At 54.3% G+C, this 25,171-nt stretch overlaps 1 protein-coding gene across 1 annotated transcript in view; it reads right to left on the reverse strand.

Moving 5' to 3' along the window:
• The window catches only part of PLXNA1 (plexin A1), a 115,541-nt gene that overhangs the window by 28,243 nt on the left and 62,127 nt on the right, over positions 1-25,171 (reverse strand). The window contains exons 9-20 of the mRNA XM_066558382.1: positions 22,699-22,813; positions 17,983-18,183; positions 9,856-9,952; positions 9,376-9,566; positions 5,622-5,773; positions 5,200-5,320; positions 4,726-4,862; positions 4,014-4,181; positions 3,049-3,142; positions 2,334-2,573; positions 2,032-2,175; positions 1,120-1,354 (exon numbers count right to left, since the gene is read on the reverse strand). Coding sequence (XP_066414479.1) covers positions 1,120-1,354; positions 2,032-2,175; positions 2,334-2,573; positions 3,049-3,142; positions 4,014-4,181; positions 4,726-4,862; positions 5,200-5,320; positions 5,622-5,773; positions 9,376-9,566; positions 9,856-9,952; positions 17,983-18,183; positions 22,699-22,813 — 1,895 coding nt within the window. The remainder of the gene's footprint in view (positions 1-1,119; positions 1,355-2,031; positions 2,176-2,333; positions 2,574-3,048; positions 3,143-4,013; positions 4,182-4,725; positions 4,863-5,199; positions 5,321-5,621; positions 5,774-9,375; positions 9,567-9,855; positions 9,953-17,982; positions 18,184-22,698; positions 22,814-25,171) is intronic.

Here is a 25,171-nt window from a genome sequence, read left to right on the forward strand (position 1 = left end):
CTGCCAGGTCCCAGGGGGGTCAAATCCCCCCTGCCCAGCACTTGCAGCCTCCCAGGGATGCTGGGGGCAGGGAGGAACAGCAAGGTTTGAACAAAAACAGAGCTTCTTGGGGAAAAATGTTAGCCTAAATCACAAGATTGCCCTCATTTCTTTTTGACCTAAATACTACTTGAGAGAAGAGCTTGAACACACCCACCCCAGAACCTCCCGATCCCAGCAGAGGCAGCTGTGGCTCCCAGGGGAACATGATCCAGGGGGGTCCTGAACCTTTAATTGCACCTACAGGGAAAAGCTGATGGGAGAAGAGTCCTGGAAATGCACCAGGGAAGGGGGTTGGGGTGGGGGGAGAAAACCCTCAGAAAAATCAAATTAACAGCACTTTAAAGGGAGCTGAAAGCCAGGCAGAGGACTTCAGGCTCGTCAGCCTGATGAGAAAAAACAAACCGTCAGCTTGAAAGGCGTGCTATCTTATCTGTAACTAGTGGGACTAGAAAAGAGAAAAGGCAGGGAAGAGATTGTGCCTTTTAATTAAAAGCAGATCCTTTTATCTGCCAGCTGTGGAAGACAAGACACCATCCCCTCCACCAGCTCCCTCCCCTCTCCCTGTCACCAGTGCCATCCACAGGCATGTGGAGGGATGGGGACTTAGGGGAGCAAAGGTTTGTCTTTCCTTCCCCTTTTTATTATCTTGTTTTCAGTGCCTGCTTCATTTGCAGTGTCCGGGCTGCTTGCGGCTGTGGCTGGCAGGGTCGGGGCCTCTGGAGCCAGCTCAGGGGGATAATGGGCAATTAGGTTTTATCAGCAGTATCATACAAGGAATTCTGTCCAATTTCACAGCTTCTGTCTGTCACATAATGAGAGATCCACTGCCCACTCACAGGAAGCCTTCGCTACCCTGCTTGCTCTCTTTTTTCCCACTTGGAGAAACAGAGAAGAACTTCTTAACTGGAAAAATCCCCAAATCCCGCCTAAAATGAGTTCACTTCCACTGACAAAGCAGCTCTGCCCGTTCCCATTCCCTCTCTGAAAGGCAGTAAGGAAAGGGTAGGAGCACGCTGAGCCTTGGAGCAGCAAGAAACACCCAAAGACCCCCAGGCTGATGGCAAAGGGATCCCTTACCCTCTTTGCACTCCAGGGCCACCCGGGACTCCAGGTTGTCCATCTGCAGCTGGAGCCGTTTCAGGGTGCGGTCAGCATCCCGGGACTTGCGCTTGTAGGCGATAAGGACGATGATGATGATGAGGAGGAGCAGGCCGCCGCCGCCGCCGATGCCGATGATGGCGGGCAGGGTGAGCAGGCTGTCCGAGTAGATCTGCAGCGTCCCCGGCGAGAACTCGAACCCTCCAGCCTTGATCTGCACCACAGCAGGGCAAAAAATGGAGCTGCTGTCAGGGAATGTGTGCCACAGGGAGCCCTCCCTGCTGTGCCCACCGTGCTGGGAGCTGGGGCGTGACTCCCAGCCCAGGGCAAAGGCAGGCAGGGCAGGAGCAGTGCGAGGCGCTTCAATGGCACGCAGCACACACGCTGCCAGTGCACGTGGAGCCAGCACAGAGTTTGATGTCTCATTCAGACAACATTACAGTAACAGATGGGATGTAAAGCGAGTTTCCCCACAGATGGGGAGCCTGGGGAGGACTGTGCTGGGTCCCTTTTAACATGGCAGAGTCCTGGAGCGTGAGCACTGCTGCACTACAACCCACAAACAAAGGACCCTGCCTTGCAGCATGTGCCAGCACTGAGGGGGAGAGGTGGGAATCCCCCCTGCCTCGCATCCAGCACCAGCCAGGGCACAGTAACACCAAGCTGAGTGTGGGGGAGGGTGACAAAGTATTTGGTCTTACCAAACAAGTAATTAGGAAGAGGGATGCCTAGGGAGCAGGAAGATGACTCCTGTGGAACGCTCTTGCACATACACCTATTATCTGGTCCTCATTCAAGGACGAGCACACAGCAGGGCTGGTGCTGGGATAAAGACTGACATTCTGAGACACACGAGGCACAAGGAGCAAAGGCACCAGTGTCAGCACTTACTGTGACTTTGTGTTGGCCAGTGAGGTTGGGGGACTCGCAGAGGAGCTGTGTCTCAGAGACCGTGAGGGTGCAGGGAGTGTCTCCGATCAGCACCGTGTAGTTGAGGCGGGAGTTACCAGCAGCTGGTGGGAGCAGGTTCCTGCCCTTTGAGGGAACAAGGAATGAGACTGTTAGCTCTCATGCAATGGGGAATGTTTAAAAAAACCCAACACACAGCAAAATATTTGCTCCAGGAGAGACAAAATGCCACCTCCACAGAGGGACATGTCCCTACCTCTGCCCCCAGGCGCAGACTCTTTTACCTTGAGGATGAGGGGAGAGCTGGGCTTCAGCTCCAGCATCCCTGTGGGGCTGAGTGGCTCAAAGACAGGGTCTGGGTAGTAGACAAAATTGGTGGTGTTGATGATCAGCAGGGCCTGGACATTATCCATGACAAAGCCGATCTCATCCGGGCGGTCGCCGAGCTCGGGAGGGCTCCGCACAGGGTTGTCAATGGAGGGAGCGTAGCACACCATGGTGGTGTCATTGTAGACAGTGCAGTTCTGCAGGACACACAGAACGAGGTCAGACCCACTCCCAACAAGGTGGGCAGGATCAGACCCCACAAGGCTCTCCTGAAAGCAGCGGCTCTGGACACAGGGTTCAGCTTTGGAACATTCTGTTCTGTTCTATCAACAGGCATCACATCCCACCCCAGGGCAGAGACAGACTCCTGTCTGCAATGGATGTGCAAGGGGTGGGAAGCTGCAGATGGGCTCTTTCTGTCAATATCCTATAGATGTCCCACAAACCTCCCACCAGTTTTGAATGCTGAGATCTCAACCCTCTCCTGAAAGCACCTGGCTGCAGGCTCTGCAGAGAGATTGGTGCCTCTTTTTGGGGCAGGAGCCTCTGGACCTCAGCCTCTCCAGACCATCACACCTGAAGGGCAAAGGGTGCATTTTCTGCCCTCTGTTGCACACAGACAACATCTCTCCTCTTTGTGCTCTGCCCCCAGCCCCAGCCAGCACCACTTACATTCTCCCTTTCAGAGCTGCAGTACTTGGCCCGGATCCTGGGCTCTTTGATGGTGGCCAGGTTGGTGCCAGTCACAGTCAGCAATGTCCCACCACTAGAGACATGGAGACAGTGGGTTAGGAAAGGCAGCTTGGCACTGGATCCCCAGTTCCAGGAAGGAAGCAGACATCATCTCCAGCCAGATGCCATCTGCCCCAGCCTGGGTGAGCCACCATGCCCCAGGTATCTCTTATCCCACCCATATGTTGCATGGCAGGACCTGGCATGCACCAATGTTAAATCATTTCACCTGACCCAAAGGCCAACTAGAGATATAAAACCTGATGATTAACACTGACATCCCACTCTGTGTGCAGGTTTAGGGTCTGAAGATGGCTACCAACCTAAAGTCAACTAAGCATTCACAACAGGAAAGCATCCAAGTACAAGCTCCTCTCTGCCACGCTTTCTCCATCACAGAGGCATCACAGTGGGTGACAGGAGAGGCTGAATTCTGCCAGGTTTTCTCCATGATTTGGTGTTAAAAGCCCCATGCTCCCAGAGACCTTGGCCATGCCTCTGGGGAGCTTGCTCCTCATCAACAGCCTGGGGAAGGTTTCCCTTGGCACTAGCTCTTAATGGATTCCTTCACCTCCTCTCCAGCCAATTCAAGCCTTTTAGAAAAATATGTAAACATTTCAAAAAATCCCCCGATGGGAAATATTTTAATTTTATTTGCCGCCACCAAATGTCAAGCTGAAATTAAGCAGATCCAAAGCACTCTCTGCTCTTGCCCCCTGCCAGGCTGAGCACTGTAGGCCAGGAGTTAGCAGGGCCCTGGTGCCAAGCCATTGCTCACACTCCTCTTGCCACATCTCTGGAGTGCAGCCTGGCAGTTATCACAGCACTGAGATGTGCCCATCAGGAGCGGGAAATCCATACGGGAAACAGTCTCCCATTCATCGCACAAGCTCCTTGCAATTCACCTGTTGATGCTCCATTCAGGATCAATCTTCTGGATGGTGGGGTCCTCTGTGTAGTTGTACTTCACCTCTGGGTTGCTCAGCTCTGCCCGGTTGATGTTGATGAGGATGGGGGAGCCGCCGGGGGTGTGCCCTGGGGGGGTCCTGCAGCGAATCTCACGGGCGCTTCTCCTGGGGCACAAACACACAACCCGTCAGTGCCCGGGCACGAGCGGGGCCAGGGCAGCCAGGGAGCCCCAGGCCCCAGCCCCTCTCCCCTTCTGAAACAGCTGGGGGATGAAGAGAGAAAGGAGGAAAAAAGAAAAAACAAAAACCCAAGAAATGAAACAAAAGGCAGGCGGGAAAGACTGAGCAGCTCCTGAGCGTTCCCATCATGCGGCGGCTGCAAACAGCAGCGATTAGGGCTGATAACCAGTAATTACCGCAGGAAAATATTTAAAGAGCCGCTCCATTATCATCCCTAATCTAAAAATTATCCACTTCATGCCTCAGGGCTTTGTGCTTTTAGAGAAAAATCTCTGTTCTTAGGGCTCTTCCTGCAGCCTCTGACACACAGAGGTTTCAAGAGGAGACACCTTTGGCCACCCAGGGAGTTTGGCTCCCATGGTCTCTCCTGGCTTCCTAGCCCAGGCCTCTGGCTGCTGCTCTGTCTGGGGGTCCCACTGCCTTTGAAGGTGCCTGTTGCCCACCCTCCACCACCCTCTGTGCCCCTCACCATGAAAAAGCACAGGGCCGTCCCCCGATGGTCACGGAGACGTTGCTGCCAGCATTGAGGTGGGTGCCTTCAATGGCAATCCAGGTGCCACCAGAGAGAGGGCCCCGGGCTGGGACAACACGGGAGAAAGTGGGCATCTGTCAAAGGAAAAGGGCATCCCTGGAGTCAGACAGGCTGGAACTGAAATCCTTACCCCCAAGCAGTTTCAACCAGGTGACAGGGTCACAGAGGAGAGGGACCTGTGAGACAGCAGCAGTACTAAAGCCTGGTAGTGCCAGCAGGACAGTAGGGAGGCAGAGCAGTGGCAGCCTTGAAGAAATTCAATCATCATGACTCAATGCCTGACCAGAGAACCCCTGCCTCCCCCTCAGGAAAATGATGACAAATTTTCCAACTCACACAGAAAACCACCCAAAACCAACCAGCATCATCTCCCTTTTGAGGTGACAGACCTGTCCCCAGCACAGAGCTTACCACAAAGGTGAAGGTCTTGGGGGATATGGCCCGGTAGCTGGGCGTGCAGTCACGGATGCACACTTCTACCCGTGCCTCATGCACCTTGCTCTGGCTGGCATCTCCAATTTCACACACAATCCTAAGAGATGGAAGTAAGAAACTCTCAGTGTCCTGGCACCAAGACACCCCCTGTGCAAAGCAAAGGTCCCAGGTGCCAGCAGATCCATGAGAAACCAAGGTGGTGGCAATTGACAGTGCCAGCCCTCAGAAAAGCTTCCCCAAAGCCTTTGAGCTCTTCCCAGAGCTCAAACCAGCAGGTACTTCCCTCCCAGTTCAGCTCTATGCCTTTTGCAGCCACGGGCAGCATTTGAACACCATCAGTGCTGTCCTAACCCTCCTGAGGTGACTTGGAGCACGCCCAGCCCTCAGCAGGCACTTACTGCTCGGCGCTGATGTACTCGCTCTCGATGGGGATGCACGCCACTTTGCCCACTCGCACACCCCAGCGAACATCCTCAAACTTCAGGCCCAGGTTCTCGCCAGTGATGGTCAGACGGGTCCCTCCTTGTCTGGGGCCAGTCTCAGGGAACAGCTAGGAGAGAGCATGGTCTGTCACCAGGATGCAGAGCCACAGGGATACCTCACTGAGGCAAGCTGCAGCCCAGGCAGCTGCAGGATGTGGTTACAAGCAGCAAGGAGCAGACAGGTGATGAGAAATGCCAGCATATCTGTAAGCTGCCCACAAGGCAGGAACGACCTCCCCAGTGACAGCTGTATCCACAAAATCCCCCCAGGACCAAGCCAGGAGACATGAGATGTGTCCAAGCAGAGGGCTGGGATAGGGACACCCTCCTGCAGGCACAGCCATCTCCTAGATGACAAGGACACAACAGTTGAAGGAGACAGGGTAGCATCAGCTGAACAAGCAAGGAAGCCCTTGGATGTGCCCGGCTTTTGGCCAGGTCCCAGGTGCCCAGGGATGAGAGTCCCATGTCCAAGATGTCCTCAAAGGAGAAAGCATCTCCAACAGGTCCCTGCAGAGGTGATATGGCAGGTGGGGGGAAATGCTTTTCTCTTCCCCAGCAATCCCTTTGCTGAGGCCAGTTGGGAAGGGAGGGGACCTCAGCACAGCACCATGCCTCATTTACCAGGATGATGCCCAATAAAGCAGACAGGTGTGGCCTGACAGACAGTGGCAGAATGAGGGATGAACAGAGGTGTGGGCCCTGTTCCAAGGTATGTGGGGATGCTGCCTCTAACCAGGCAACTACAGGCAGTTTTACATCAGTGATTGCTGGCCCCAGGGTCAAGTGCCCACCTGCAGCACTGACTGGGATGAATGGCAGAGCTGCATGCCCTGAGTGGGCCTGGGGACACAGCTGGGTCCCCAATGACACAAAGACACAGCAGAGGAGAAGGTAGCTGCAGACAGCAGCAGAGGGAGAGGGGAATGCAGGCTGGGTCAGTCCAGGAAGAAACCCCAGCCTGACCCAGGGGAAGGGATGGTTCTATTGCAGGTGATGGGCTCCTCTGCTCAGGAGGCTGAGAGCAGCCTCTCCTCCCCTCTAGCACTGCCAGGCACCTCTGCCTGCACTAAGCCCAGCTCCTGGACAGGTTCAAGCCACGACCAAGCACGTGTAAGCTCTTTCCATTCTTGGCAAAGCTGGGCAGCTGTAGCCCTGGGGCCTGAGCCAGATGGATCCTCCTCCTCCTCCTTGTGAAAGGCTCATTCCTGAACATCATCTCCACAGCAAGGAAAAGCAGATGAGCTGAGGGTGGGAAATATGCAGCAGTGGACACTGTCCACATCATCAACCCCGATGGACTGCATGGAGCCAGGGGTTGTTTCTGCACAGTCCCACTACAGCCATTGCCTCTGGGGTTAACTTCTGCCCCTGGGCTGGTGACCTTCAGCACTCACGAACTCAGACAGGAGCACCCAGTCCCTTTCCACACAGGCATCCTGCAGGACACGTCTCAGGCCAGCAGCAGAGCTAGGACTGGTGCCTGAACCCTGGGTCACGCCGAGGCAGTCACAGCTCACTATTTACACAGCAACAAAACCCTCTGGGGCTGTGGGGAACCACTGTTTGCCTAAAACTTGTTCAGCCCCTGCCCAAGTCTGGGATTGGAGCTCGTTCTGGCAGCTGCAGCCAGCAGCAGGTTGGGTCTTCCCCTTCAGAAAGCTCTGGTGGGAAGGCTGGCAGAAGTGGCTGTTTGTTTGGTGTTTCTAAATGAGTGTTAAAAGCTGCTCCTGCATGTTCCAGCCTCCTCCTCCTCCGCAGCAAAACTGACAAGGGCCACGTGTTTGGGGAGGAAGGAGCCCAGGAACGAAATGACACTGCTGGCCACCCAGCACAGGGAGGTCACAGCTAAACAAGGTGTGTGGGAGGGGGGAGCTACCAAGGAGAGCAATAGCTGCTCAACCCCCCTTTTCCCCTCTCCACCTCCGGACCCCTGGCCCCAACAAACAATGCTGCTTTTCTCCTAATTGGTTTCATAGGGTCCTTTTACATCAACAAGCAACCAGCTCCAGCGGGTACAAGCAGTTGGCTTGCTCTCAGCTCTGGTGGCCACAGCACAGCCAGGAGGTGCAGAGGCCAAGGGGTAGCCCCTTCCCAAGGGAAAGGATGTCACTCTGAGGGTCACAGGGAGCACTAGGAAAGACACCACAGAGGTTTGGAAGTGCCCCCACCACTGAACAATGGGTAAATGATTCAAGGGTGAAGAATCATGGTCATCTCCCAGCCCAGCCCCACCACCATGAGGACACCTGCACTCTGGTGAGCTGGCCAGGAAGGAGCCTCCACCTCCTCATGAAATCACTGTAGGAGACTCTTCTCCCCCATCAGCCTGTGCTGCCCTCTCTGCACTAGGCTTTTCTCTGGACCACTTGCAAGGAAGCCCACAGGTGTGGGACTGGGGTAGTGGGAGGCAACAGGCAGGCTACAGGAGCAGCATCACACCAACAACCACTGCACATCCACACTGCCTGCCACCTCCCAGGGCACTGACACAGAGCAGTGCCAAGGTCAAGCCCACCTGCTAACAGATCCGTTCCTGCTACACCTGCAGTTACTGTAAAATCTCATGATGATTCAGGGTGAGAGAGCTGTTAACCATCAGCTCTGGACCAACTGCTGTGACCAATGCTGGGCACCATCAGCTGCTGGGAAGCTGCTGTGAGTGGTGTGTGTGTGTGTAAATGCCTGCAGCCCTGGTCACTTGAACACAAGAGGACCAGGGCACAGCCTACAGCAAGGCCATGACCTGCCCCACAGCAATCTCCACTCCCATCATCCCTAGGGGTCTGGATTTGGGGAGTTCAGCCTGAGCACAGTGGGAAGCTGACAGGGAGCCCTGCAGCTCTACACACAACTTCCATGTAGGGATGCAGGCTCTGAGGCTCAATCCCACTTTTTCAGGAATAGATCCCTTCTCCTGCCAGCACTCCATCAGCCCCAGGCAGCTCTGCAGGCAGTACTTCTTGCAGGCAGGGATGTGCCCAGCAGGGCTGCTCCCCTCTCTCTCCACATGGCTGCCACCCAGCACACTGCAGGGCCCATCCGTGTGAGAGGCAGGCAGCACACACTGGGAAAAGCCAACATTCTCATTTCCAGCCTCCATCAGATAAGGCACTGAAACACAAACAGATCAGATCCTGTGCTAAGACTCCAGTAATTAACACCTTCAAGGCCCGGCCAGCCGTGGGTTAGCAGAAATACCCACCAGTCCCTCCTTGTGAACCTGGATCCCAGCCCAACAGGCATGTGAATATTAATATACACAATCCTAAAAGCAAAGGTCATAAAAGCTGTCAGGGAAATGGGATGATGATGATGAACTACTGGCCCCAGTGCACATGGCAACACAAGAAGCAACCTAGAGCTTCCCTGGATCCCTCAGTCATGTGCAGGAAGGGTTGCAATTTTGGAAACAAGCCAGAAAGCCCAGTGCCCGGGGGTGGTGGAGAGAGGATTTTAGCCTTGGAAATAGAACTGGTGACAAAAAACACTCAGTTACTAAACACTGAGTCGATCTGGCTGCTGTGAGCTGCCCGAAGAGGCCCATCCCCATATCCCATCAGGGTCCCTCGGCACAGGGTGTGGCACATACCTTGGTGATTTTGGGGTCAGCACAGGGTGTGGCACGTACCTTGGTGATTTTGGGGTCAGCACAGGGTGTGGCACGTACCTTGGTGATCTTGGGGTCGGTGCAGCGGCTGCTGCCGCTGCTGGCGTGCATCCAGCTGCTCTCGTAGGCCAGGCAGTGCTGGCGCAGCGAGCAGCGCCGCTCCGACACGCACCAGCCGCACTCGAAGCGCGGGTCGGCCTTGAGGCACAGCCCGCAGCTCTCCCGCAGCGCCGAGCACTTGTACAGGTGGGCTGCAAGGGAGGGAGGAGGGCAGGGTCAGCACAGCCCCCCAGCCCATGGGAAAAGGTTTGGGGGAAACAGGCAGCTGATCTTGGCCGTTCCTACCAGCTCCCAGTGGGACAAAGCCCCGCGGGAAGGAGCCAGCAGCACGCTGGACTCAACACCAAAGTGGAGTTCTTCCCAAAGCTTCTTGGGAAAAGCCTTTTGTTTAAAAACCCACCAAAGCATGGTGCAAACTATGGTCCAGAGCCTGGAGGCTGAGGGGGCACTGGGCCAGGTCCCATCCCATCCCTCACTCACCCTGGATGTTCTGGGGGTTGTCAATGACAAAGTTCCCATTCCAGACCACAGACAAGTTGACGGGCAGGTCACTGATGTCATTCCCTTCGTAGAAATACTGCAGGAGGAAACAGAAGGAGGCAGAGCCTGTTAATTATTGAGACAAATGTCCTAGTGGTGAGGGGCATAGACAGACATACAGTCCCATTACATGGATGGCTCCCATCAGCCCAGAGGAGAGGGACAGTGTCCTGGCTGGGACTTGCTGGCTAGGGACAAACAGGTCTGACAGCCACTCATCAAAGCACCAGTCACAGCACATGAAACCAGTGGGGCTGGATTGACAAAAAAAGACAAAGCAGCAAAACAGAGGGTTTGTAAATAGACCCAAAGCTCATCAACTCAAAGGTCTAAAGCTGCTGCTGCTGGAAGAGGAAGAAACAGATGGTGCCTCTGCAGCACAGATGTACTTCTCCCCACAAGGCTACCGAGCCCTTTCCCATGTCCTCCCCACTCCAGGGATGCTCAGTTGAATATCTGGGATTATGGTCATCACTAGTGAAGCTTGGGGAGGACAGGCTAGGCACATCACAGGAGTGGATTCAGTAGAGTCACCCCCAACAGCCAGTGGGAGGATGTCCCTCACAGTCCCCTCCAGCCCCATCACCCATAACAAAATGACAAAGCTGTGGCCACATGGCTCTGGGTGGGACAGAGCTGAGGACCACTCCACTGCCACACCAGCCCTCAGAAACATCTCAGGAGAAAGCACACCACACCCCCAGATGCCCCAGTCCCAGCTCCACACTGTGCTTGGACATTGGCTGCTCTCCATTTCAGGACTGGAACTACCACCCTGAGTTTCCATGTAGGAAGGTGACATCAGGGAATCCTACCCCCCCCAGCTTTAGGGGACCAAAACTCAGGCCTTTGGACCTGCTGCTGTCCAGACAAACCCACCTCCATTTCTCCTTCTGGCCTGGCCAGCACTTCCTCCCCATCCAGACCCCTCTCCCCTGCCTCAACATCTGAGCCCCAGCCCCAGCAGCACCATCAGTATTCCCTGCAAAGCCCCTGCATGCAGCCAGAGAGGTTTAATCGATACAGAGGCAGGAAGGCATTTGGAACCATCCCTGACAGCTAATGACCTCCTTCGGCAAGAGATTCCCCGCTCCTTGCCTGAGAAAATGACAGGCGTGTCAGGAGAGATTAAATGAATGATTCATGGCTTGCTGGAGTTTGTTAGAGAGCAGTGGATGCACCAGCAGTGGTTCACCCACAGCCCTGCCACCACCTCCAGACAGTCCCAGTGTCACCTTTCACAGCCCCAAGCTGTACCAAGAGGAGGTGGCCTCAGCATCTCCTCCAGCCCTGCCTCAGCTGCTGCCCCACACAGGACCCTCTGCAGTGGCTCTGCTCTACTCAACCCCTCCACAAGGGGTGGCCCATGAAGGAGGCCAGTTGGAAAACAGCACTTCAGTCTTCTCACCTGACCACCAAAGCTGGCCCCTTCTGTGCTGAATCTCTCCCCCAGACAGGCAGCATCACCAGCCCAGCATCAGACATGGCACCAAAATGGGGCACAAGCCCAGAGTGAGACCTGGCTACAGGAACACATCCTGCCCTCAGCACTACAGGGTGCCAATGAGAGCCAAGCCTGGTCCTCCATCACAGCTTTTTCTTGGTGATCCCTTGTCCACGAGCCACCCCACCCAAATGCAGGGTGGAAGACCCCAAAATACAGCCCTCCCCAGGGAGGAAGGCAGCTGCTGGTCAGCTGCACACAGCAGTTGTCAGACATAACACAGCCAGCTGCAAATCCAAGAGCTCCACCACCATCTCCTGTCTACAGGCAGAGCCCCATCACCCTCAACACAACCCCCTGGACATGGCAGCTCTTGTTGTGTTTGCTCAGACAGCTTTCACCACATCCCCACCATGCACTATCCACCACCAGAGCCTCTCAGCAACATTCCTGTTAGCAGGCCCAAGAAGATGAAGCCAGAACTTGGCTAGGAATCCAAATCTGTTCACCTTGCCCTATCCTACTCCCACCCAAGGATATCCTCAACAGAACCACAAGGAGCTGGCCAGACCCACAGCAGTGAGCAGAGCCCACTCCCTGGCAGCAGGAGGGAGCACATGCTGGGGAGGGTGGTGGCAGTGCTGGAGCAGAATTTAGCTGTGACGAGCCACGTGGCAGCATAAGTGAAATTGGCATTTTCAATTTGTACTCTGACATGTCTCATTTGGGGCCCTGGCATCTCGGGAAGGCATCCAGCCTGCAGCTGTCCAAAACATTTATTTGCATCTCTCTGCCCCGGCTGCTTTTGGAAATTAGTTCTTCTGGGAGGTGGGTTGGAAGAAGAAGAATAGGGGGAGAGGGAGGGAGAACATTAACTCCTCATGCACCAGTCCTGAGACAGCAAGAGGCCAACTGCAAGAGAGACTGTCTCCCTCTGGGAAAGGGCACAGTACTGAGGATGCTGACTTTGCTGTGGCAGGGAGCTGGAGCAGACAGCGGGGAGCAGCAGGAGCACAGGACTGAGTGAAGGGAAGTGGCAGATCAGGAGTCATTGCCTCAGCTGGTGTTCAAAGTGTGGGATCACTAAGGGAACATGGATATCAATGAAAAATGTGTCCTCTGCATCTGCATGTCTGTCAGCAGCCTCTAACCTGCCCTGCAGAGACAGCAGTGGGTCTGTGGCTTGGATGCTGTTCCTGGTCCCTGTGGAACACTGGAGCTGGAGTCAGGACTTGGCTGTGCACAGGCAGGAGCTGCAGCTGCAGGGGCTCCAGGCTGGGCCTCCTGGGACTTGGAGATCCATCAGGTCTAATTTCCAAAATGTCTCATATTTTGAAAGGTGTTTCCACAAGGCCTCCTCACAACAGCCTTTGCCATACTGTAAGCACAAAAGTGGCCTCTCCACCCACAGCCAGGGAGGCAGCAGCATCCAAGTAAAGGAGCAGCCACCTTCCAGCCCTGAAGGCCCCACAGCTGGTGGGGATCAGGCAGGGGCTGCTTACCAATCTGTCCATCCTATGGGAACCACAAAAGAGCTCACAGACAGCCAACAGGTTCCATCACACTGGTTCCTCCCTGTTCAGAGCTAACATGGTGTTAAACACCCATTAAACATTTAACTGTTATTAACCTCCCAGTTAATCAATCCCAGTGGCTGGCAGCAGACTGGGATAAGCAGCAGGAGAGTAAGCCCGGATGGGTGTGAGTGGGGGGATGCACCTACCCAGGCAGCCCTGCTGTCAGGCCATCTTCCACTCTACAAAGGTGCCCAGGACCCCCAGATGTGCCAAAGGATGATTTGGCTTGGAAACTGCTATGAGGACAAGCTATGGGAAAGGGATGTTTGCTCTGGGAGCAAAATGCGACAGGCACAGCCTGAGAGCAAACCAACAGTGCCCAAAAGTGATGTGTTCTGATGCAGCACAGCCCACAGAAGGGGATGGGAGAAAAGATGTCAGCAACTGAGATGAGAACTGCCTGGCTCCTTACCTACCCCAGCCAGTCTCCCTGTCCCTCCCTGAAGAGCTTACAAGGCAAATGTGGAAGAGAGGACAGAGGATGTTTCAGCCACACCCACCTGGATACTGGTCTTCCCAGCAAGGTCTCCTTCTGCAGAGATTAAGTTCAGGCAAGAGAACTCCTCACTAAGCCTTTCTCAAGGCTCTTTACCCAAAACTTATCTCAGGCATCTTCCCAAATAACAACCACCAACCTCACGTTCTTTTCACATCTCTGATTCTCACATCCACCCTGCCCCCATGCAGGGAATGCCACCAACCCTGCACACAACAAGGGCTGTGGCTGTCACCTGCTGTGGAGGTCCCACTTTTGATTCTAGGAAACCCACTGCTCACACACCCACCAGCTAGCAGCAACAGGCACTGAGAGCTACCCAGCTTCCCTTGGAATGAGAGATTCAGCACTCTGAGAAGGTGCCTCCAGGGAGCCACACAGGAGACGCAGCTGCAGCTAGCAAGAAAAACCTTAAATCTGTGGGCAGATTGCACTGAGATGCACTTTGGGATGCTCCTGCAAATGCCATGCCAACTGGACGAGGCACCAGCCCTTCCCATGCCAGAGGAGGCAGGGCAGCCCCACAGCCATCACACCCTTTCCACAGGGCATCCATGCCACTGCAGCCACAGCCTGCCCAACCCATCCCTGGGGAAGGCAGCAGAGGGGCTGCTCCTCTGCAGGCAAACCCACACATCCAAATTTCCTGTGCAGCCCCCCTCACTCCCACATGCACCATCCCCCTGGGCTGCATTTCTGGAGGAGAGCTCGGGCTGCAGCTGTGTCCTATTTTTCTGTAGTTGATGACCTCAACTCCTTCCCCGCGCTACAGGGACGGCAGTAATGTACATCGCGTCTCGCCAGGGCTCAACTGCAATTCATCATTATTTTATCTGCTGGAATTTAATTGGATCCTATCAAACTCTCCTGATACTCCCTTTTCACTTTAAACACTGCTGCAGGAAAGATAAATGTAGGCACCGCTAGGATGGAGAGCGCGGCTTTGTTGGCGAACGGAGCTGGGGCTGTGGGCTCCAATCCTGCTTCCCTCTCCATGGCTGGTTAATTAGAGATACATATAGTGGAGGTGTGCAGTGCTCAGAACAGGGCATGTGTGTATGATTTATGTTCCTCTATAAATATACCCTGGGCCGAGTAAAACACCGTCATCCGCACAACAGCACAACTTGACAGTAACGCTCAGCCTCTGGTTCTGCGTCTCCTTTTTCTCTTTTCTCATGGATCTCCTCCTTTCCTCCCCAATCACACACAGGCTTCTTCACCTGGATTCCTCTTGCCTCAAATCCAGCATGGTATGAGAACCTGAGACCATGAGAATATGCCGAGCAACACCCAGGTTCTACAGCAACAAAAAACTACTCAGAAAACATAAATCTGAGAGGTCTTACTTCACTCCTCAGCATCCAGACTGGGGTACCACACATAAGCCCACCCTGCCAGCCCAGCTTGCTCTGCACCCACACCACTTTGTCCCAGCAATAATGCTCACTCCAGGGTGAATATCCCAACCTGAGCTGAGCCAAAGGGCAGGAACCTCCACAGCCACAGCAGAAACAGTGGGCAAGGTGGGTTCTCCATGCCAGGGGCACTGGTGAGAAAGGAACCAAAAGGGAGCCAGGGAGGTGGCACAGCTGCTCCTCACCACGTGGGGCTTTGGTTAAAAAGAAAGGGAAATAACTGAGGCATGATGCTTAATTTAAAGTGCTGAGACAACAAGCTCATGAAAAGGAGATCAGGGGTTCTTCCTATTTATACATTTAAAGGGAAACAGCAGCTCTGGGGCTATTTCAGCCTTTAGAGGAACATTTTAGAGAGAAAAAGCCAAAGCCTTGACAGTGAGAAACACCTGTAGCCGTTTTGCAAAGGCCAAGGCTAAATCAGATCAAGTCCAATGTTACAGGCATTAGTGCAGATTTGGGACTGTGGCACTTTTCAACTGCAAAACTGTTCCATGTCTGCAGCAATCAGGAGGATGAACTCTGTTGAGGGATGTCAGATGGGAAAGAACAGGCAGAGGCAAGGATATTTGGAGAATGAATTTCAGTGGCATCAACTTTATGCATTAAGACAGGTGACTGTTTCTCCATCCTCTGCTGCAAAAAGAGACTGGAAAAGTCTGCCTCCAGAAGATTAAAAGCAATCAATTTGCAAAAATTAGTTTATTGGCAAAGATCTTCATTTTCTTAGTTAGGCTTGTCTTTCCTTTTTGCATCTTTACAATATATGTGGAAAACCATTAAGGTTGCTTTCCTCTTGAAGAGCAGAAAGAGACCAAAGTGAGGAGGCAGAAAATGTTTTTTCAGCTTGGTTTATGGCCTGGGATGCTGGGGAATACCAGAGCTGGTCTCCCTTGAGTTTGCCAAAGATCTATTGGGTGTTTCAAACGATGTTTATAGTCAACACTCAGATCTTAATGAATGGACTGCTGAATATTTAACCAAGATGTCCTTTCTTCAGAGTGCTAACAAGTCATTGGAGTTTGACAAGCACTAAAACAAAAGACAAAGAGTTTTAAGGGGCTTGACTTATTATGCCTTTCATTCACCAGTGATTCAGGAATGCATCCCTTATTCCACAGAGTATTTAACCTCTTGTTTAGATCCCACTGAACTCCTGGAAACACTGTGTGCTTAAATGCCTTTTGGCATCCATCCTTCACTTGTTGGCTGGGAAGATGTCATCCTTTTCCTATTTCTCTGCTTGCCAGTGCTCTCCACACCAAAATCCTAACCCAAAGGATGAAGTGCAATGGAAGAAGCCGTTGGGCCATGGCTGGGAGAGCCTGAAGCACTATCAAACAGCCAGATGGACTGCAAAAAGGCATGAAGGAGACAAACACCACACAAGTGTGAATCTGAATCCCCCACACCATAATGCAGCCTGGCTCACTGCCCTCAAACATTAAAGCAGGCGAGCAGACCCTGAAAGCAAAGCAGCTTCTTTCAAGTCAAAACTCTATTTTTCTCTATGTGAAGCCACCCTGCACTCAAAAGCCACATCTCCTGCCCCAGAGTGCAGCCCATGGAGCTGCTGCTACCTGTTCTCCACACACCTCACAACACCACACACATGCCCTTCTGACAATTTGTGCTGTTTTCACAGCATCCCTGACAATTTCCAGGTCAAACATCCACCACTGTCAGCCCAGGAAAAGGTGCTGGTTACAGCTGTCCTATCCCTCTGGAGAAGAGCTGCAGAGGCCATGCAATCCTGGCAGCCACAGCATCCCTTGGGAAACACAGGGAATGCATTGTGCTTCAGACTCCCCCCCCTGCTTGACAAGTTGAAACATAGTGGGGAGAAATGAGTCCACATCGTTCAGAGCCTCTCTGCAAGCTCTGTTATGTAAAGGCTCCCCTCTGGCTCAGGCACCTCTCCCCAACAGCCCCAGGAGCCATCAGGCTGCTGCTGTCAGCACTGTGCAGCCACAGCACCTCCCCACAGGGAGCATCCTGCAGCACACGTGTCCCACACTGCTTTGGAATAAACTCAGCCAAACCCCACACTACAGAGCTGGGCAGGAGACAGCTCCAGGCAGGGGAGAGCTGTCAGAGGGCTGGACTGGCTGCACAGCATCCCCCAGGGCTGCTGCTCCTGTCCAAAGGCTCTGCAGCCCTGGGACTGCTGGAGGAGGGAGGGAGCCAGTGCTCATCTTCAGTGGTTTCTAAATGTCACTTGTGCCACCAAAGAGAGCAGGGATCAGCACTGGTGTTAGGCTGCAAATGAGCTTTCACAGTAGGAGAGATGAAAAACAAATTTTAAAAGGATTAAACGGGCGAGCAAAGGGAGGGGCTGGCTGCATCTGGATGAGGGCAGGTCCGTGTAGAGCACAGCAGGCAGCTGAGGAGCTGAGCAATGGCAGCTCCCAGTGGGGCTATTAGCACCCAGAGTGGCTTTGTGCATGGGCTAGTGCTCAGCAAGAGGCACACATACAGCTCACCCAGGGCTCCTAAACCCCCTCCCACTTAGGGGATAAGGTGCCTGGAGAGGGCAGAGATGCCTGCAGGAGAGAGCTGAAGTGACAGGGGGCAAGGACACCAAGGCAGGGAGCGATGCAGGGAGCATGGGATGGAGGGCAGGCAGGCAGGGGAAGGAGGCAGCTGCTGGTCAGATCAGGGATGGAGTCAGGGATGGACAGAGGCTGCAGGGGAGGAGGGGAAGCGCTTGCAGGGCTGGCAGGCACAGCTGCATGTGGAGGGCTCCACGTGTGCAATGGGACACAGAGGTGTTACCTCTGTCCTGCCTGTAAAATGGGACAGCTTGGTCGAGGGGGCTCCAGCGCATCTGGGCCCAGCTGGCTCCAGTCCAGGCAACTTTCTTCAGCTTTGCAAACCCAATTTCCTTGGAAGTGCTCCCTAAATTCCTGGTGGCTTCAGCACTGATCCTATCTGGAACAACCCCAAGCAGCCTCCCAATGCACCTGGGGGTAGTGGCAGGGAGCTCCCCTCACACCCCACAACAACACAAGCCCTGTCCCTGCCATGAGAGAGCACAACTGCCCATGCAACGAGCTGGGCTGGGCCCGGGGCAGCAGGAAGGAGCAGCCCACAGACAGGGCCCCCAGCAGGGAGAGCTGCTGCCCCACTCACCGAGGTGTTCTGGCACTGGATGCTGGTGCTGTTGAAGCGCAGGGCGGTGACGCGCGTGGTGCTGCCCGGGATGTGGAAGATGCACTCGTAGTTGCGCTGCCCCGACTGCGGCTGCGGCAGGTTCTTGGCCGTCAGCGTGATGGGCTTCACCACGCCCACGGGGATGTAGATCTGGGTGGAAGGCAGGATCTGAGGGCAGTCCTGCAAGGGGAACAAGAAGCAGATGATGAGATGGGAACATGGTAAAGCCTCCCCTAGCACCCCTGTGGCCCTCTCCTGGCTGGCAGGGTTGGCAATGCACTGCAAAAACACCACCCTGAGCACATACTTGAGAAAATCCTCGTGTGCAGCAAACCCAAACCAGCACCCTGTACCTGCTCTGCCCAAAGCCCTGAAGACAGGGACGAAGAGTACAAAGGAACCTGGTGGCAGGGCAGTAGAGTTCTACTACTGCCCTGGTTGATTTAGGTGGGAGGTGGGGAGAGGATCCATCTCTGGAATCTGTAACCTGCTGCTGCAACAGCAACACATGTTTGGGCCAAGTGGAAACAACATGGACTTCAATGCCAACATTGCAGCCAGTAGGTTTTTCTGGACTGGACTGTGCACTGTCAAACTACCTGCTCAGCCCTCCTGCTTCCCTTACAGCCTCCATCCCCCTTCTTTCATTAGCAGACCAAAAAGCCTTTTCCCTCTTTGACACAGCAATGTGCTCCTGCAGTGTGGCAGAGAACCTGCTCTGCAACAAATTTTGCTGCTGCTGCTTCCATTTGCACCAGCTCAAAGCAGTGTCACCCCACCCAGCCCGGCTGCAGGCTGCCCAGCACACAGTGACTCCAGCCAGGGGATGCTGCTGAGTCTGAGCTGGAGATGAAAGCACCTCCCTGCCAGCCCCTGGGGAAGGAGACATTGGGAGGGCAAAGCACTCCACTTTTAATAGCCACGGGCTCCCAGCTGCTCCAGGGGAGCTGGTGACTCTTGTGTGCAAAGCACAGGGGAGCAGGAGGGAGCAAAAATAAATGAGCTCAGGCAGCAAAACAGCTCTGCAGCCCTGGCGGGTAACACTTCTGCAACAACAGCCTGATGTGATCCCACACCGACTTTGCTGAGCCGGGCACAGGTCTCACACCTAGAGCAGCTACTCCTGGGAGCGCTGGCTTGAAATAACATCAAGAGAGAATAACGTGTGAGCTGCTTTAGAAACAGAAATGCAGTGGACACAGCCACCCCACTGCTCTCACAAAGCTTCCCACGGCCACAGTGTGGCTGCAGGGGCAGCTCTGGCCCCAAGGCCACCAGCAGCCATGTGTGACCAAGGCTGCCCAGCTGCCTCCTGCCATCCTGCAGCAAGCCAGGCTGAGCCTTGCAAAGTGCCAGGCTTTATCTCAGCCAGTATGATTAATTAACTTTGAAACAATGCAGAGAAAAGAAAAAGAAATTGTTTGATTTAGTGAATCTTGACAGAAAAACCCAACCACTTTTACTCTTTGGATTTTCTGTTCTTCACAAGTCTTTACTCCTCAAAAGCACAGTTTTCAAGGGGAGAAACTATTTATCTCCAAAACACACTAAACAAAATAAAAGTTGAGAGGAACAGTAGTGTTAGCCCCAAAGCAGAGATGGCAACAGGGCTGGGGCAGTCTGGGGACACTGGGCACTGCTCTGCCACCTCCCTGCTCTGTATCACAGCTGCCACTCTGCAAAGTGGGGCTTCAGTTCCCCCCCACTTCCAGAATCAGCTCAACTCACAGTGGGGACACACCTCATGCCTGTTGCCATTTCCATGGAGTGTCCCCATCACTGCATGTTGGTTTTCCCCCACCAGCTCCCAGCTTGGAAGTGCTGTCAAGGAAGCAGCCCCTGCCTGTTTGATCTCCTCCACACTGCAGGGGGACCCCATGGGTGGCCCAAGCCTTCCTCACAGGGTACACTCACACTTGGCAAATATTAACTCCTGGCTCACTCTCCAACACTCCAATCTCCTTTTTCAGTAATTATTGCTGCAGCCCAGCTGGGGTGGTGGGTGAGTCCATGCCCCCAGGCTGGGCTCACCATGGCTATGTGCAGGCATGCCCAGGGAGCACAGCAGGCACGGGTGTCCCCCTCCCCACACAGGCAGGGGGGGCTCATTCTGCTCATTCCCAGTTTGAGCCCAATCCCCCCATGATGTCACAGGCTCCACATCTGCCAGCAGAAGTGTCTCATCCAGCAAAAATGTCAGGCTGTGCCCAAACAGGAAGCACCTGGTGCTGGTGGGCGCCCAGGGTGCCCGGAGGGGTGGGGGTACAAGGACAACTCATTTCCCCTATGAGCGAATCCAACTGCTGACACAACTCAGTCTGGCACTGCCCAGGGCTTCCATCCCTTGGGAACACTCTGCACAGCCCACAGAGCTCTGTGTCCTGCCAAAAACAGCCCCTCCCAGCAGAGCCCCAGGCCCCAGGAGGAGACAGCTATGAAGGCATGGGATAAGCAGAAAGGAAAGGCCCCAGCTCACACAAACTCCCAAACATCACACATCAGATTTTCTCCATTAAAATCATTTTTCTAGCTGGCTGAGAACATGACATGGATGTCCAGGTTTGTCTGGAGAGGTTGGAGCTTTAGAATCACACTGCAAATGCTGCCATTTGAGTTCCTCTGGCAGCTCCCAGCTCCAGCTGCAAGGCTGTGCATCAGCAGAGAGAGGATGAAGGCAGTCTGGGACTGGGCCTGACCCCAGCTTTGAGGTTCCTTCACAAAGTCCTCAGCCATTCCCGGTGATGGGGAATGAAGAACAAACACAAGCTGAACCTACCTAATCTGAACCAACACACTTGTTCCCCACAGCCCAGGAGCCTTTCACCCTCCACAGCAGCTCTGCATCAGCAGGGGCTGTCTCACAAGAGCAGCCTTCTGGGATGAAAAATGAACAGCAGCCTGTGCTGCTTCATCACCTCTTCCCCAGCCCTGCATCCCCCAGCAACCCACAGAGGAGGCAATCTCCAGAGTCCAGGCTTTAAAGCTACCACAGACAGAGAACAGGGACATCCTGACTGCTGTCACCATTTCCAGGCACATTTATGTGAGTGGTGGCTCCTACCCATGCTCATTCCAGCCCTGCCACCCCCAGAAATCCAGACAAGCATTCCTGGCATGCCATGGACAGAGTGCCATGGATCACTCTGTTTTCCTACAAAACAACCACTTTCCCACCCAGGAAATTGTGGTGAACTACCCATGGGAAGGAGCAGAGACAATTACCCTCTGTCCCTACATTTCCTGACCAGTGCCCACCACACTCCAGCCAACACAGACAGACCAAATCCTGCTTAAAATAACCTTCCTGCAGAGAGGATGGGGCTGGATGTCTACCACTAACTTGTCTGGTGGTGCCATGGGACTGGCACTGAGCCCCCGCACCCACCACACCACCCTGCTGGGGACCAGGATGGCCAGGGATGGGGACAGGATGTCTCATCCCAGCCTGGTCACAGAGCCCACAGCTGCAGCTGCTCTGAGGGTGCCTCACCATCCCTGCTGGGAACTGCTGAGGCCACACCAATGTGCAAACAGGCTGAGCCAGGCCATCCAAACCTCAAAGCAGGCACTGGTCCATTTCCCAGTGTGGCCAAAAGGTCTGCTGGGGGACACCCTGCTCACACTGGGCAGTGACACAAGCTCCTGAGCAGCCAGCCCGTGGGAGAGCTGCACACATCCCAAGGGCACCACCACTGTGGGGAACAGCCAGAGGCTCTGGGGTTCAGCTGGCAGGGAGGGGGGCAGATCCCATGGCCTCAGTGAGGGGAATGGGCAGAATGGGCAGGGGAATGAGAACTGCTGTGTTCCAGAGGTCTGGACACCATGTGTTGCATTTGCAGAAGCAATGCCAGGGCTGGCTGGCTGGCTGGAGTGTGACCTCAGGGATGCCTGAGATAGGCAGATTGCTCACTGGATTTCTTCACAGCACAAGCTAGGGGAAAACAGCTTTTTCCAGCTTTCTCAGGTTAGTAAATTCCCCTGGAGGCAGCAGGATCCTTCCCACTGGGGCCATGTACAGTCAGGGGGAAACCCAGATAAGTTAACTGGAGCCCCCTTCCAGAACAGGGACAGAGTTTCCTTCCCAGAACTCTCCCTTCAGGATCCAAATGAGCATTTACTGTAGAGCCAGCAGTGGCTTGCCAGACCTCCATACCCAAGCCAAGCAGGCACCACAGGCTGGGGACAGCAGGATGTCCTGCACACACCCTGCCAATGGCAGCTCTCCCCAGTGGGTGGCACGGATGCTGCACAGGATGAGCCCCCACAAAAGAACATGTTCCTTAGCAAAGCAGTTGAGATGAAGAAGGCATGAGCTGCAGCAAAACAGTTTGTTTTACAGATTTCAACCTTCCCCTCTCCAAAAACAAGTTGTTCTGCAATGACAGTTCGAGCTTGCTCCCGTCACAAACATCAAAGGAAAATGCTTTAGCATCTCTGCCTTTGTTTTTCCTTTCATTCAGCCTAAAGTGCTCCGGGCTTCAGCCGACTTCCCAAGCTGCCTGTCCCCACCAGCAAGCACATACTTCATCAGCATTTCCCTTTCCTCCCTCCCTCCTCCTCAGGTAGTCCCAGCACCCCAGGAGAGGCACTGGGGATGGTTTCTGAAGGAGTCTGCCTTCTTCTAACCCCTTCCCCAGAGGGCAGGGGACCCTGACAGATCCAGAACAGCCGAGGGGAGCAGTTTCACACTCTTACCTCAGAGAGCTTGACACGGCCCTCCAGGAAGGAGCAGTCAGCAGCGTTGTGGGTGCAGATGTGGCGGTACTTGCACCAGTGGCAGGGGAAGGAGCCGTTCACGCAGGACAGGCAGCTGCAGAGGAACAGAGGTGGGCAGTGTTAGGGCAGCATCAAGGCAGGGTGCACAGGGACATTTCTTGGGATGCTTCAGCAGGACAGCATCCCCAGGTGATCCTGTACCTCGGGGTGGAAAGGATCCCTGATCCATGGGGCACGGGCCAGGCACTGGGAGGGAGATGCCTGCACAACCTGAGCCCCCAGGCTTTGCCCATGGCAGGGTGGGGGGATATGGTCCTTCAGGCACTGCAGGATTTGTGTCCCAGCTGAAGAGGCCACGTTCCCTCTTCCTCTTGGAAGGCTGACCCTGACCACCCCACTCCAGCAGGGGCTGAGCTCCAGACTTTGGGAGCTTTATTTGGGTTCACTGAAAGGCGATTTTAGCAAGAGGCAGCAGAACAAGGGCTCTGCACCACGGGGGAACAGGGGAGAAAGGGCCAGATTAATGCATGCTCATTGAGAGGAAAATTATAACTGGCGAAAGGTTGGGTCAGATTAACATTTCAGGACTGTAGGGCCTTTCAGGCACTCACAATAGGTTGTGTGTGACCCCCTCCCTCAGCCCCCTCAGCCCCAGCCCTCCCCAGCCGCGCCTGCGTTGTGCCTGTGGCTTCCACCCTTCCTCAGCCCCAGACACTTCCATCTCCCCCCCCAGCCTCCTCTCAGGGCTCTTTGTGCACAGGGATTACTCCTGCTCCCCTCTCCCCATCTTTTCTGGAGGTGTGTTCAGGACCCAAGGATGCCAGGAGCCCCCATGCTCTGCTTTCCATTCCTCTTAGCAATGAAACCAGCCCCAGGGACCTGATGGCTCTCCCCAAAGCAAGAGGGGACACACAGAGTCCCACAGCCATTCACAGGAGTGGCACCTTGACAACCTGGCTAGCTTCCCTTGCTAACCCCCTCCCAGGCACCCCTGTTTGCATCCCACAGCTGGAGGGAGGCTTTTGGGGGTTTTTCCCCTGTGAGGAGGGAAGGGGCAGAGCCCTCCCTGGCATGCTGTTTTTGGGGGCAGAGCAGACAGGTCTCACTTTTAGTACAGGAGCCTTCACAGGGTGGGTCTGCACCAGGCATGCCTGTGCAGCCCAAGCTGTTCTCCTGAGGAGGAGATGGGAGAGCTGCTGAGGGCTGAGGCATAGGCTAAAAGGCAGTAAAAATAATCAGCCTGGCTTTTATAAAAAAGAAAGAAAAAAAAAAAAAAAAAGGAAAGAAAAAAGCAGCAGCACTAGTTTTCACCCTAGAAGGCTCATACCTGCTCCTCACTGATCCGAGCATCAAAAGGATCAGGCCCAAAGCAATTATATTTAAACAAAGACAGGCTCTTTCCCTGAACACAGCTCTGGCAGGAGGCAGGCAGCCCTGCCCAACCCAATCCTCCTCCTAATCACAGCTACCTCTCTGCCTCAACCCCTGGGAAACGACAGGAAAACACAGCATCACCCTGTGAGGCAGCAGAAAGACAATCTTCCTGGAGAAGATATCCTTGGTGGCAGAGCCTGGCATGCCAAATCCCTCACCCTCCAGCAGAATTGTCACTCTGGAGGTGTGGGGACCCGAGGGGGCCACAGGGCGAGGGCAGCCCAGGGTGCAAAGACACACCCAAGGCTTTGCAGGAGCAGGTCCCCCTGCCTGCCCTGGGGTTTCACACACCATTACATATACAGCAAGAGCTTCCCAAATCCATGCACACACACTAAGGAAATATTTAATTAAGCTGCTTGCAAAGGGGGCTGGAAGTCATTTCCATGTTTCGCTCACATTTTCACTTCCAAATGAACAGCCCTTTTAGCTTTACCCACAAATATGCTAATTGAGATGCTCCTTATGCAAATATATGCAATTTTATTTCAGCTGCAGAGATTCAACTTAAAAGCAGAGCCCCAGCCTCCTATCTCTGACTGCTTTGATGGAGGGAGGTGCGGAGGGTGGGGGAAATAGGGAACACAAACAAAGGCAAAGGACAGTCCTGACCTCCTGCTGAGGGCTCAGGCAGGACCAGTGGACAGATAAATCCAGGATATGGAGGGGCAAGACAGGGAACATACAGATTAATCCTCATGGGAGTAGCTCAGCCCCAGAGAGGCCACATAAGAGAGAAGCACAAGCAGCCACAAGCCAACTATCAAGCTGCAGCACAACCTCCCATGAATCCCCCCCACCATCCTCCAAAGAAGAGATTTTCCAGTCACCAGGTCCTTCAGGGTCTGCAAAAAGACTCCCCAGTCTTTCTAGCACCTCACAAGGCATCTCAAAGCAGCTGGGTGAGTTCCTGATGCAGCCCTGCCCTGGGCACCCCAGCCCCAACAGCTGCAGCTCCACTTGCAGTTCTTCAGGGTCAAAGCCAAATCTTGGCTATTTCAAGACCCTCCTCACCTGA

The sequence above is a fragment of the Molothrus aeneus genome, chromosome 12, assembly GCF_037042795.1.
Source record: "Molothrus aeneus isolate 106 chromosome 12, BPBGC_Maene_1.0, whole genome shotgun sequence".
NCBI classification, from domain to species: Eukaryota; Metazoa; Chordata; class Aves; order Passeriformes; family Icteridae; genus Molothrus; species Molothrus aeneus.